At 42.3% G+C, this 14,819-nt stretch overlaps 1 protein-coding gene across 4 annotated transcripts; it reads right to left on the bottom strand.

The window, feature by feature from the left end:
• Positions 1-1,464: 1,464 nt before the first annotated feature.
• On the bottom strand, positions 1,465-14,215 carry LOC128255199 (protein suppressor 2 of zeste). 4 transcript variants are annotated; one of them, XM_052984769.1, is made up of 6 exons: positions 13,941-14,215; positions 11,195-11,418; positions 10,422-10,677; positions 10,095-10,335; positions 5,743-9,427; positions 1,465-3,647 (listed from the first exon to the last, which is right to left on the bottom strand). In XM_052984769.1, exons 2-5 carry the CDS (start codon positions 11,364-11,366, stop codon positions 5,750-5,752), a joined length of 4,347 nt encoding a protein of 1,448 aa, XP_052840729.1. In that variant the 5' UTR covers positions 11,367-11,418; positions 13,941-14,215; the 3' UTR covers positions 1,465-3,647; positions 5,743-5,749. The 4 variants fall into 4 exon arrangements, with proteins under 4 accessions (XP_052840729.1, XP_052840730.1, XP_052840728.1 ...); XM_052984770.1 differs by having other exon boundaries at positions 14,170-14,212; XM_052984768.1 differs by lacking the exon at positions 13,941-14,215 and adding an exon at positions 13,540-13,631.
• Between the last annotated feature and the right edge of the window lie 604 nt (positions 14,216-14,819).

Genomic DNA, 14,819 nt, shown 5'->3' with positions numbered 1-14,819 from the left:
GTTTAAAAAAACTTTTATGAAGATGGCAATAAAATTGTATCAATAAATTAACAACCTAATGTCGTCATTAGTTTCAGTTTTTTTCATTACAAACTTGAATTTAACTGTTTAAAATATTTTTTAATGGCAGGGATACTTTTATTAAATAATATTAAAAAGACATTTAGGTTCAGACCTTACTGATCTTTGAAAGATTTCTAATCCCTAAACCATGTTTTCTGTTTTACTTTTTCACGCTCCCATCTCTGGGCTAAATATGTTGCTATCGGTGGCTGGTGCACCGCATACATGGCCAAAAAGCAACTCAAACGCTGCTGCTCGGTGAAGCCTCCTTCGTTTTGCCTTCGTCCTTGTGCACGTCCTCGTGCTTCCTTGCTTCGGTGGCAGTCGCCCTTGCAGAAGGTTACGCCACTGGACTGGAATTGATGGGTGAAGGGGTGGCTGGGTGGCTGGGTGGGTGGTGCCCTGGCACGTGCCCCGTTATGTGGAAGCGACTGTGGCAAGGCTCTGCGGCTTTGTGGGGGAGTCAGTGACTACACTGGACAATTATACAGACCTTTTCCAGATTACAGCTCTTGCAGTTCCTACACTCAGTTTTGCTTAGATGTTTACCTCTGTTTACCATTAGATTTTTATATTTAAAAAAATCTATATTTAAATATAAATACCTTTTTTGTAAAAGATGAAAAGATCAAGGTAATAAACATATTAAAGTTTGTGATATTGATTTATGTAAGGTGTAAGATATTTTTATTTAAAAAATTCCTAATCTAACTAACAAAAAAAAAATTAAATATTGATCAATTTAGGATCATAAAATAGGTCTAATGAAATGCTGAAGCAGGCTTATTTCATATTTATCTACCGACATATTTATTTATTTATCTTAAGTTCATAACGTTTATTTCTGAACTATTTCTCAAGCAGATAGAGCAATAAGTTATCTATATTGGTATTAACTCCTCTTGAAAAGTTTTTTAAAAGGCTTGTGAAATGTTTATTTGATTCTATTTAAAGTAAAACCTATAGACATATCTCTTTGCGCTTTAAGATCAGCAAGCTCATTAAACCGCTTAGTGAAAAAGCAGCAATTGTTTGCAGTGTAGTGTACAGGAGCAGTGACAAAGGCGCTTGGTTTTAGCGAGCTGCCATATGTTTCCGGCAAGTGCTCGCCCACCGCCACCCACTCCTTTTATGAGGCATGAAAAGCGTTGAAATCCGCAATGCCAACAAGTAAACTCCGGGCCAAGCGGGGATGGCAACAACAAGACATCGGTGATTTGTGGACCTCGTGGGTTGGGTAGGGGGGTGGGTGGAAGGAGCACTGGAGCGATGGAACGCTGACGATGGGTCTGTAACTTAAGCCGACTTCCTTCAAACAAGGCGACACCTACTGTCGACGCCGACGACGCCGGGCGCTCTGATTTATCCACAGCCCATAAAAATATAAAGACCACACTCGCATTCGTTTTATATTGTGTTCCATTTTCATGTTTTTATTGTTTTCCAAAATCAGCTAATTTAACTTAGTGTGTGAGGGGTGTGTATGTGTGTGTGTGTTTGTTTTGGATTACATTTCGAGAGTTTTCTAACAATATTACATACAGACGTGCATACAATCAGATTTTTAAACATATATGCTTTATATATTTTAAGTATTCATAGGTTTATTTAGTTAAGGTGTCCGAACAGTACAATATCCGCTTAAATAAGTCGAGCGTTCCGATCAAAGCCTTCAAATATACAACTAGATATAAATATATATATATATATATATTTGTATATATATCAATAATAGAAATAAATAAATATACAACAATCAGGAGTCGAGCCAAAGTGTTTGGAATAGCTGGAGGTCGATCCGAGGCCTTTCAATTTGTTTGATTGCCTGGAAATTATGTTAATTTTTCGTGCCGATCACGAGGGATGCTGCCCACGAGCAGGGGGTTGCTAAAAGATACGGATAAATCAAGGGTTGGCTCTACCACCATTCTACAATCCAGCTATTCCTCTATGAAACTCATACAATTTAGTGTTTTTTTAACTTCCTCCCTCATAAACTTTGTAATTCATCTTTTTGTTTCTTCGCTTAGAATATGTACAGACAATATATGTATAATTAACAAAACAAAAAATATCAGCTAAGAGCAAGAAGAGAATAAAAGTACGAAAACCTAAAGCCTTTTTTCGAGTGTACGAATATCGTAAATATAAGAAGGAGTATATCGATATCTGTATAATGCGTGTTCGTGTATATATATATGTATATATATATAAAGTATTTCATTTGGTCGAAGCTCTAAAAATTAAAATTCATTTCCAAGTGCTGGAGTGCTTTTTGTTTTTTTTTTTTTTTTGCCTGGCTTCGATTTTGAAATTTATGTACAAAGTTCGTGCTGCAATTAAACGTAACTCGCTTAAACAACTAATACGAAAAAGTATCTACAAGATATATATTATTTGGGTATATGTATATAAATATATACGCATGTGTGTTATGCCAGTGCGAGTTATTTGTTATTTTCATTATTCCGTTGCTGTTTGCTTTTGTTTATATGCCCAAGTATTGTTTTGTATCTTTATGCCTGACACGCTCGCTCAAAGCGGCGCAAAATCGTTAAAATTTTATCGCCCCGATGAAGAACGTGAGTGTGTATCGGGTATCGGGCTGGCTGTATCTTTCGTGCTATGTGCGAGTGTATTTCCCGTCTGAACAATCTAGCCAACGCCGACACCACCACCACTTCCGAATTTTCACACTTCGTGGCAGTTTTTCCGAAAGGGTGTGGGCCAAACACTTTCGGCACTCAGTTTGTAATCAAATATTCCTGATGCGATTTTCCTTTTTTTTTTCCCCCTATCAGTTTGTGATTTTTTTTTTTGTTTTCAGTTTTACTATCGCCCATTTTAAAATAATTTGCTATATAATTTTTTTTTGTTATTTGTTTGGTTTTGTTTTGACTTTCCCCCAAAAAGTAAAATGCCAACCGAAGATCTATCTATTAAAGGCATGTGTTTGTTTGTGTGTTTGACCTTATCTCGGTTTAACACATATTTGCTGTTGATATTTTATAATTAATTTTGTTGCTGCCTTCGACTGCTTTCGAAAATGCCAGCGAACGCCAGCGCTTTTGATTATTAGTCTCCTCCTCGCCTCTTTCCCTCTCTCTCTCTCTCTCTCTCTGTCTCTCTGTCTCTCTGTCCCTGTCACTCTTGGATTATTAATTAATGAATTTAATTTTGTTGCTGGCATTTTTGAAATTTGCTTGGATTATTTATTTAGTCGCGTACTAATTCGATTGCAAATGTTTGCATATATGTACATATGCAAATGATGCGGTTTCCCTAACCAAAGCAGATACTTATGTATATTCTGTTGGCCTGTGTATATATTGCTTAGCGTTGAGTGTATTTCGGGTTAGTTCTAAGGCTTACGATCAATCTACTGATTAATTAAATTGCACTTTTTCTTCGGGAGCGAGGTTGGTAAGCTTGTGCTGCAGGTGTTGCTGGTGTTTTTCATTTCTATCGTTTTGGTTTTGTTGTTGATCCGTTCGGTTTTCATCACCTTCAGTTGTTGTCGGTATTCTGTAGATTCTCCAGCGGCGCCACAAGATACATTTGCGTTCCGCACAGCCAAAGAAACGCTGCAAAAGATACGAAAAAAAGAAACGGAGAATGAATGAAAATGTTATTCGCCTTTCTATGGGTGAAAATACAAAATGATGTAATGACTCTACTCGGCCGATGTTCATTAAAAGGCCAACAAAAACAGAAAAGACAAAAAAAAACAAAAAAAAAACGCAACACGAAACGTAGGGAACGCGCAAAACCAAAAACAACCAAAATAAAAAATAACATAAAATAAAAACGTGTTGTGTTAGGACTAAAAAATACTCATTACTCACTGATCTTAGGTATTAACATAAAAAAAAAAAACTTTTTTTGTTAACTTTCTAAAAGGTCTTAACTTTGTGGGTAGTAATTGTCTAATTATAACATAATTATATCCGGCAAAAAACAGTTTTCCACCCTCAAAAATTTGACTGATATGGTATTTTAAGGGCCGCAAAGGGGCGTGGCTTATATTCAAAATATATGTCTTCGGTTACATAAGATCAAACGTACGATTTAACAAGTTTAAACCAAATTGACTGATCATTTTCATCTGAATATATGTATATCTTTTAAAGTGCAGTAATCGCTTTCTCATGTCATTTAACAAACTTAGTAACGAATTCCATATACCCTTTCTACTCTACGATAAGGGGGCATAGGAAAAACACAGCGAAAAAGTCCGAACTCAGTGTAGTAACGTCTAAAATAAAAGCAAAGCGTCGTATGAATGACCGACCACGACCGCTGCCGAGTGACGAACGACAAAATAGAGAGTGAGAAAGAGAGAGAGGGTGAGAGAGAGATGGGCGGCGTGCGGGGGAAAGAGAGAGAGAGAGACAGAGAGTACGTAAAGAAGATACATTATTTGTGTATAATGACTACTTGAGAAAAGCCAAACCAGAAAATAAAAGAAAAGAAAAGAAATAACAACAAAGACGAGGCAAGAAAACGCAAAACACGAAATGTAATTTGTATAATTTGAGTCTCAATTCCATCAAGTGTGGGAAATGCGCCAAAAAGAAAAATTATATAGCCAACTCATAAAGGAAGTGGAAGTGAAAAGAAGAGAAGCAACAAAGAACTAGCCAAGTTAGTGAGTTGTGGATAGTTGTGGAAAGTTGGCTCTAACCAAAGAGCTTGCTTTGCTAATGTAGCGTAGAGTTTAAAAGGTCACAACAGATCGTTAAACAGAAAAACCATCAACAGAACAAATTAAAGCTAGATGATAGCCAAAGCTTATTTAAACGATAAGTTAACAAATGAAATTACAGGATATTATACAAAACATACATAGTATGGTTGCAAGTATTAAAAACATGAAACAACAAAAATTTAAGTGAACCAAACAAAATTATTTCCTATGAGGATTACTTATGACTGTTAATCTAAAAATAAAACCTAATTATTTGATTCCTTGTTTTGGAATAAACTTAAAAAAAGTGACTCAGAAAAAAATTTAAAAAAATGGCATCTAAAAAAAATGTTTTTATGTCAAAAGCGATTGATAAACCAATAGATGATTCAAGTTATTCAGTAACTTGACGCATTTATAAAAATAAATTCAAGGGAATTTCCAAAAACCTATAATATGGATGATTCAATTTATAAAGGAAGTTATATAGATAGGGGCTATAAAAAAAGATCCAAAAGCGAAAAAAAAATTCTTTTTTTTGACTAAAAAGTGCAAAAATAATCTTGGATTTGCAAAAAAAAAACATTTACAATTTAAAATTTCTGTACTCTTTTTATAACAAACTAAATAAGTTTTCAAAAAAAGAAAGATCAAATATTTAGATAACTTAAGATAAAATTGACATTAACGAATGTGTGCTGAATACGCACTTGGCCTCAAAAAGTTTTGAAAACAGAGCTCATGCTAAAACATTGCAAAAACATATATCTGTACTATTGCTTAAAAGTATAAAAAAAGGCCATATACCCAACATTATGATAAATTTTCTTAATACAGTGACAAATACAGAATCTAATAGATAGGTACATTTTCATTCAAATAAAACAAAGATATATCCTAGGGAAATCGATAAAGGAAGATTATTGTCCCAATGACATCGCCTACCTCAGGTTCTTAGCCTAAATATAATTAAAAATCGATGTTAGACTCACCTTGTGACTAAGCGGAACTCGCCACCGGAGCGTTGGCAATCTGGACGGGCGGCTTGGACAGCGATTCGGGAACGCCGGACACACCGGAAACGCCGGAGGGCATGGGCAGCAGAGTGCTGGCCGCCGAAACGGTGATGGCCGTCTCCTTGGGCTCCGTCCGTGATCCTCCGATTGTGGCCGCCGTCGTCGTTTTGGCCAATTCCGGTGATTTGGCCGCATTGCAACTGAGAACGGGTGGCGCCTCTTCGGCGAGGGCAGCGGCCTTGGCCTCGGCACGTATATTCAAATTGGCTGCCACTTGATCAATGGTCGTCGGTTTCTTGGTCATTGCCCGCGGCGATGTGGCTGCACTGCATCCAGTGTGGCTATTAGTGTTGCTGCTACTGCCGCTGCTGGTGGGACTGAGCGAACCGGGATTATTGGTAGCGGACAATTTGGGCTTCTCCTCGGCCCGCACAGTTAGCGGTTTGCTTAGAGCCGCTGCTGGCATTGTTGTTGTTGTTGTTGTTGTTGTTGTTGCTGCTGCTGCTGCTGCTGCCGCAGGCTGATTGCGAAAGGCCAGAGCCGAGGGATTGGGTATGCTCCTAACCGAGGCATTCTGGGGTCTCACCAACGCATTGGCATTCTTGGGCTTGCTGCTGCTAGTACCACTACTGCTACTACTACTGCTGCCGGCTGCTGCTGCTGCCTTTATGGAGATCTTTTCCCTGGCCGTTGCCGATTCCGAAAGCATTTGCAAATTCTGTAGATCATCGCCGTTGCTGCCGCTTATGCTGCTGCTGATTCCGCTGCTGTTAATGCTGTTTCCATTCGAACTGACTGCTGTGGTCGTTGGTCCACCATTGCTGTTGGCGGATATATTCTGTTTGATTTTGTTTAAGGCTGCCTCCAGGCTGTTGTTGCTGCTGCTGCTGCTGCTGCTGCTGCTGCTGCTGCTGCTGCTAGTGGTTGTTGCTGTTGCATTATTGTTACCCGCGGGCGGTGATGTGGGCGCCAATTTGGCGGTAGTGCTGTTGCTATTGCTATTCCTGCCCGGGTTAGCTGATAAATCAAGTATGTCGGCATCCTTGACTAATGCTGCGGTTGCTCCCGTTGCTGCTGGTGGAGTGGTTACTGCTGGCCGAAACTCGCGCAAACTCGTTTTCAACGACTTGTCCAATGCGACGGTGCCATTGGCTTTACTTTGGCTTTGGCAGCCAGCTGCTGGCGGGGATTTCTTTGAATTGGCTTCTACCTTAGCGTTCGACTTTGATGGAAACGAGTGTGGAGCGGCTGTATTGCGCAGATTTATTAATGCAGGCGGTGATGTGCGATAAGCATTGGAGTTGGTGTTCGATGTGGAGTTGCTTGTGGAGTTGCTTGTGGAGTGACTTTTGCTGGGCTGTGTCCTTTGCCCGCAACTAAGCGCAACTGACAGCGGCGGCGACTTGACAATCGCTGGAATCGTGGTCATCGGCAGTGGCATTGGCGGCGACTGGCTCTGGCTGCTCCTCTTGGCCGCTGCTCCGTGTCCTTGTTGTTGTTTGGGCAAAGCCGCTGGTGGTCCCATTAGGCGGCCACCCGAACTTGCCGGCGGACTGAGAGGCGGCATTTGCGTTGGCATTTTCCCACCACCACCACCACCACCTCCGCCTCCTCCTCCTCCTGCTCCTGCTGCTCCTCCTGCTGCTCCTCCTGCTGCTGTCTGTTTACTCGCTGGCAATCGGACTATTTCCAGGGCAGGCACATGGCTATTGGGCTCGGGAAAGGAGTAGGCCGCCGTCGTGGCTCTCGGCCTGGGCGTAATCGTCACTTGGGCCGTGCTCGGCAGGGATAAACTCAAATTGGCGGGGCATAAAAACGGCAGCACTGGCTTATTGCCCATTTCGGGGCCATATGATCTCATTTGTGGATTGGGTAAAAAGGCGGCCGCCTGTGATTTGGCCGACTGGTTATTGTTCTGCATGTGCAACTTGGCCGTATAGCTGGCCATCGCCTGGGCCTGGTTTAATCTCGCCTGCTTGGCCGGATGCGATTCGTCCAGGGAGAGCGATCGCTTTGGCTGCTTGTTGGCCGAACTGGCTATCGAACTGGGTGTGGACAGGTAGCGTTGCATGTTGTACATATTCCGGTTGGTGGGTGCTTGTGGCACCACAAAGTGTCCACCGGCCATCGATGATGGCTTGCGTTGGTTGTTGCTGCTTAGCGGCGGTTTGGCGGGGTTCGTTTTAGCTTGGTTTTGCTGTGCCACAACTTGATGTTGCTGTGGCGTTTGCTGATGATGATGATGCGGCTGCTGCTGCTGCTGATGCTGCTGCTGCTGCTGATGCTGCTGATGCTGCTGCTGATGCTGCTGCTGATGCTGATGCTGCTGCTGTTTGGGTTTTCCCGCCACTGTTGCTGGGGGAGATGGCGTTGTGCTGGGCGTAAAGGCCTTGAACAAACTGGGCGGCAAAGGTGGCGATGTGGGCAAGTTAATGTCCTTGCACTTTGCCATCATCAGCGGTTGTTGTTGTTGTTGTTGCTGCTGCTGCTGCTGCTCCGCTGGTTCCGTTGTGGGCGTGGGCGGAGGCGTGGGTGCTCCACCCACCACCAAGCTACTGATACTTCTTGCCTCTTCGCCCAAAGTGCGATTAAGTGCCTCCGAAGTGCTGGTAGTACCATCCAATTTCAGCTGCTGCAGAGCCAACTCTCCACTGGCCAGCGAATGAGACCTCTTCAGGTCAAACTTGTGATTCGGTTTGGCCGTGATCTTCACCTTCATTTTGCCATCCGTTTGCGAGGAGATCTCCGCATGCAACTTCTTGCGCTTGCCATTCGCATCCTTTGGCTCCTTGGAGTGCTTCTTTTTGCGCTTGCGATGTGAACTGCTGGTGGTGGACGTCGAGGTACTGGCATCGGCAGTGCCCAGACTACAGCTGGAACCATTGGTCGAACTGGAGCACGAGGACATGGGCGATGCATTGGGACTGAATTTGCTGTCGGGCGTGGAAACACCTTGAACTGTCGGCTGCTCAATCGGTTTGAGGCCAATGTTCTTGGCATAGGTCTCCAGATCGAGTTGTTGCGAGGAGCCGGTATCCTCCAGTCGCGGACCAGCCGACATTGGCATACTCAACTTACTCTTCATGCTATTTAGTTCGATCTTCAGCTTGGGCAAATGGCCCACACCCACACCCACACCCACACCCTTTCGATTTGCTGTCTTCAGCTCGAAATCCTCAGCATCGCCGTAGGATTTGCCCAATTGCGAGGGTGGAATGCTGACCACTATGTTCGTGTTGGCCACCAGGGGCACTTGATCCAGTTCCCTTGGCGGCACATCCTGTTCCGGTTCACTCTTAACCTTGGATACGGCATAATCACTGTAGCGCATATCATTGCTGCGAAGACTCTTGAAGGTGCTAACCGGACACTCCGGTTCCGGTTCCCGTTTGCTCGTCGCCACACGCTTATTCTTCGCGGAGGAGGAGGAGGAGGGTGAAACCTTTGGCGAGGTCTTACTTCGCGCCTTGGAACGCGCCGAACCGGAATCCATTTCCGATTCCAGGTCCTCGGCAAAAGTCACCGATTTGGCCGACTTGGAGCGACGCATCGAGTGCTCCGGTTCAATGTCCTGGTTAATCCTGGATAGGTTGTTCTCATCGTTTTTTGCTCGCTCGCTCTCGTACAGCAAAATGCGGTAGCAGAAGGCCATGGGCGATTGCTGAATGGATTTGATGAGGGGAGAAATAGATGAAATAGAAAACAAGGGCAGGTTGACAAGGGTGGAAAATTGGAAAAGTGGACATTGAACGCTAAACTGCCGGCACAATTGGATTGGGTTTTCCCCTAACCCAAAAATCTATCGGGTAATTGAGATAAACCACAGAAAGGGACAATAGACAACCCACACAGAGGAAAAAAGGGCGGATTTCATACTTAAAACTGACCAAAGGCGATAAGATGGATCTGTTTTAAGGTCTATTTTGGCATTCGAAACACCGCAAATCATGTGAGACCTTCAACCCTGTTTTCCCTTCTCATGTGACAAAACTTTCAAATTATAGTGTTTATAAAAAGTTAATTTATTGAAGGGTTTGGGCAAACAAGTATATACTACTCTCTTTTTTTAAATAAAAAAAGTGAAAATTTCTTAATTTGTAACCCATTTTTGCGGACTAAACATTTATAAAGATTAAAAATAAATTGTGTTATCTATCATTAATTTTTCATTGTATATTCGAGTCATTTCTCGCGGTTAAAATTTAACTTCACGCTTTTAAATCATCAGATACCCCTTTTATAAGGGAGAAAACGTATGCAGCGATTGCCAATTTTCAGACTCTGTTTTCCTCTGTGCAGGCGAAATTTTTAATTAAAAAGACACTTACCCGACTCCAGTTGTAACAGTAGCCAACATCCATCAGCGTAAAATTGGAGGGCAACACCTCGTCCTCGTAGGTCACCTCCACCTCAACCAACTTGTTCTCTGCCTCGATGTTGTACTTGGTGCAGAGGAAGCGCTTTAGCAACTCCACCTGCAATCCAGCGGCACATTGCAGATAAATAATGGGTGGCACCTCGCCAGCGCCACATTGATGCAGCATGGCGGGATGGTATTCGAGGGATAAGCTGTTGAATATAAAAAGGGAAATGGAAGCCCACAATTTGATTAACTGTTTGATTTGACACGTTCTACTCCTCTTATCTTTACTTACCTCACAAGTTCCGTGGAGGTGAAGAACTCCTGTTCGTTGGGCATTTGTTCATCCATCAAGTCCTCATGTTGCTCCTCGAAATCCGCCAATTCTTTGCACTCCCTTTGATAGAGGCCCGGAACTAGCTTAAAGATCAGCGATCGTAAGGTATCATCCGATTTAAGATTGATTTCGCTGATCTCCTTGCCGCCACTTGCCTTGCAATCCGGACAGTAAACTGTCCTCAGCAGATGTTTTAGTATGCAACTGCGACAATCTACAGATAAATTATAGGTAGGAAAAAATACTTTAGTTCTAAGACAAGTTAAATTTATGCAAACATATCTATAAGCTAACATTTTAAATACAAATTTTGATGAAGTCTGTAAGTTAGTTCAAGTAACACAAGTTAGAAGTCTTAGTTAAGAAAAATATGAATCATTTTCACTTGATTTAGTAATTAAAATAGCATATATTGAAGGGTTTACATTTAAATCACGATCATCAAAGGATTAATTATATAAATGTTATATTTTTATTAAATCACTTAATACTTAATTTTCTTTATAACATGTTAAGATAACAATGTATTATGTTTTTGGTATTATATTCAGTTAAAGTTTAAATATTTTTAGGTTGAAAGTCAAACTTAAAACTTAATTTACTTTATAACTTGTTAAGAAAACAATGTATTAAGTTTTTCGATGCTATATTAAGTTAAAGTTGAAATACTTTCAGGTTGAAAATCAAATTCAAAATCGATGTATTTTAATGTGTATTATGAAATGACTTACAGGTGTGATAGCAATAATCCACTGTGGTTGGGTCGATCATGTAACCGCGACAAAGTCGACAGGTTATCAGATCGTGGAACTGCCGAACATCTCGAGATGCTGGGGATGCGGAATCCATGTCGGTGTGTGTCGCCTCTGGTTCTACGGTTTTGTGCGTGATTTGCAGGTGCATCTTCCAGTCTATTTGCCAATCCTAACTCTTAGTAGCCTCTTTTTTGGGTGTCCTGAAAAAGGGACACAGATTGGGGTTAAGGGGCGGAATTTCCATGTATGGCATGTGCTCAACAAGTGACAAGTGACAACTGATGATGGCTAATCAACTGTTGAGGTCTCCCCATAATGATGACAAAGGCTAGAGGAGAGCTGTTAACAATGGCCAAACAACAAAGTTGGAAAAAGACACACACAACTGTGAGAACCGACAGAAGAGGCAGCACAATCCCATCGCCTAACCAACATCACATTCACATTCACATCACCATCATCATCGCTGTCGACATTTGTGGTCGTCGCTCGTCAACAAAAAGCCACAGCGGCAGATATATCAAACGTGTATCTGTATCTTGTCCCAAAAGATACGGCAACGTCAGCACACTCGCACAAAACAGAAAACTTTAGACTAGTAAGGCAGCCATCCATATCCATAAATCGGAACAATGTGCTGCAAGCTCACAAAAATATGAATAAAAAAAAAAAATACAAAAAAATACAAAAAAAATAAATGGGAAAAGAAGAGCACAAAAGTAGCAACTTTGTGGGTGGGTTGGAGGGGGTTTTTTTTTTTATTTGGGTGGTTGGGGTCTTTCGTGCGCCCTTCGTGCCACAGAGGGCACCTAACGAGAGAAGCCGAGAAGAGCCGAGAGAAAAGCACAGAAAGCGATGTGCACTCGACGGTGTACTTGAAGCTAGTTTTAGCTCGTCGTCCCTTCTCTACTTCCACCACCCTCCCCCCCACACCCCCACACCCCCACACTTCCCATAAAACTACGAAAATTACGCTTTTGTGCCCTGAACACCAAGGGGAAACTGAATTTTCATCATTATGGCGATGCCCTGGCGATGATTACGAGTTGATGCAGGCAGGCTGCCGAGAGTTCAGGGCAAGGTTCAGGGCATAGTGGATCAGCAGGTTGTTCGAAGACCTCGCCTCAAAGGTTGCTAGGAACAGTTCGAGATACTTTATTTTTGATATATGTATGAACCACAGCCATCTTCTTTATATAAAGCACTTTAAAATCTTTGATTATTCAACAAATTTCATCAAGCAATTCAATTAAAAGCAAAACAAAAATGTTTCGATAGTAATTTTTCATACAAAAACAAAAAAACAAAAAAAACATAAACATTCAATACTAAAATTAAAAATAAAAAAAAATGGTTCGAAAAAAGTATAAAATTCCATAAGAAGGTTGATTAGATTTCGATATCAAATTTTGTTAAGTTATAATACGAACTAATTTCGTTGAATACAAGCTTTATTTTAAACAAACAAAAGTTTAATATTTAGTGATATATAAGCTTTTGTTAAATTTAAAAAAAATAGATAAAAAATAATTTGTCATTTACAATTATAAGTTTTGAATGTTTCCGATCTCTGTTTTCTTTATGTTAAAAGTATGATTGCTTTTGAAATTAAGTATTACCATTTAATAAGATGTCTTGTAAAGACTTTTTAGCTTACTTGAAGATTGTGAAACAGCGACTGATAGTTGGCAATGCATTATTCATTACACAACTAAGTATTCTTCAAATAAAACCACTTATTAATCCCAAAGCTACCCAAATAGCAGCCCACCACCCACCGCAAGGCGCAACCAAAAGTCGCATCACTTCGCTTCACCCATTTTTTGTCTTCGTTGCTTTTTGATTATTTTCGCTTGCCGCTCACGCGAAAATGGCACGAAAAGGGGGCGAGAGTAAGGAAAGGGGGGGGGTACGAAAGAAGAACGACGGAGGCTGTGCTAGCAAAACAAAAGGGCAAACAAAACAAAAACAAAAACAAAAGGCCGAGCGGCTCAAACGAAAAGTAAGCCGAAAAGTGGGTGGTGGTGTGGGTGTGCCCACGCCCACTCAGCTGGAAAATGACGCTGTGATATTGATGACGTCGCTGGCGAGCTCTCTTCTTGATTTTCCTTTCCCGCTTTCTGTTTATACGCCGCAATTTCGTAAAAGGCGCGCACACACACACACACATGGTCACAGCTTGAAAGTGTCGGCAATAACAACAATTACAGTTAGGCCGGCACGGGCGCCCGCAGGGTGGTTGCACACACACACTAGCACTTTTCGTCTCTCCCACTCTTTCTCTCCCTCACACACACACGCAACAAGCTGGCGAGACTCACAAAAAAGACGAAAACATGGACGAAATGTGCGAAAAACAATCGTAACAACTGGGGAACGAATTTCCCGCGGCCGCGTCCAGAGTTCAACTGAAATCCAATTCGAAACGTCGACGAAATCCAACTGCTACTTGCTCTCAATTCGCCGCCGAAGCGAGAGCGCACGACACAAATTTGTATCTATTCGCCGCGGCGAGAGAGACGGCAAATAAACTTTCTACTTTTGCGCGGGCGCATTTTCGCCGCCTGGTCGCGTTTTTCTCGCCGCACGACGAAAATTCCAATACGGCGAGAACAACACGCACGCACACCAATTCAACTGTGTTTACAAAATTTTCACCCGTTCACACACACACAGAGGGAAAATTTCTTGGGTTTTTTTTATTATTTTCCCAAATACGTACTTAAAACAATTGCGTCGTTTTTTTAAGATTTTGCCTCCAGATCATTTTCTGTTTGGGTTTTCCATTAAGACAAATCCATTTGCCGACACCGACACACACGCGCTTTCGACTACTCTGCTGCTTCTTCTTCTTCTTCTTTAGCCACTTCAGCTGCTGTTATCGATTTCTCGTACACGCACAGATTTACACTGCCTCTCTGTCGCACACTCTCGCGGCCTCTCCCTCTTACGTTTTGAGTTACAAATATTCTCCGTTTCACAAAGTGCACGGCACGAAAAGTCTCCACAGACTGATTCTGATTAGACCTGCTGGCGCTGTCGTTGCCCGAAAAGCGCTGCTCGCTCTTTTACGCCCGCCCGAGAGAGAGAGGCGGACACGAGAGAGCCACACGAGTGCGCACGAGAGAAGAAACAGCAATTGGCCTACCGCGTCTCTGCGCGAGCGAGACGGCCAGAGGGGAGCGTCGAATGAGGAGGCCATCTCTGTTGCACTCCCTCAAACGCGGCTTATATGTGCCTGTGTGGGTGGCGGCGTTCCTAATTGAATCCAACTGTCAAATGAGAGAGATTAACGCACATATGTATGCCTGTGCGTGTGCAGTGTGCCCGTGTATTGGCCTTGGCGTTTATAATTAACGCAAAAATGCCCGTTTTCGCCGCTTTTTGCCTCATCTTGCCTTTTTTTTTTTGGCCCGCCGCTGGCATTTCATTTTGTTGAAATCCGCGGCGAACCTGTTTTTGGCCATATGCAAAGTGCGTTGGTTCGGATCATTTGCCGCCACTTGATTTTCCGTTGGGGGAAAGGCTAAAAGCAGCAAAAAACCAAATTTGCATTTCAAAGGATCTTAGCATTGTCCTTGAATAATTTGTCGCACGTTTC

Source organism: Drosophila gunungcola, assembly GCF_025200985.1.
Source record: "Drosophila gunungcola strain Sukarami chromosome 2R unlocalized genomic scaffold, Dgunungcola_SK_2 000006F, whole genome shotgun sequence".
In the NCBI taxonomy this organism is placed as follows: Eukaryota; Metazoa; Arthropoda; class Insecta; order Diptera; family Drosophilidae; genus Drosophila; species Drosophila gunungcola.
The sequence above is the reverse complement of the archived record's forward strand: the minus strand, read 5'-3'. Positions and strand labels throughout refer to the sequence as shown.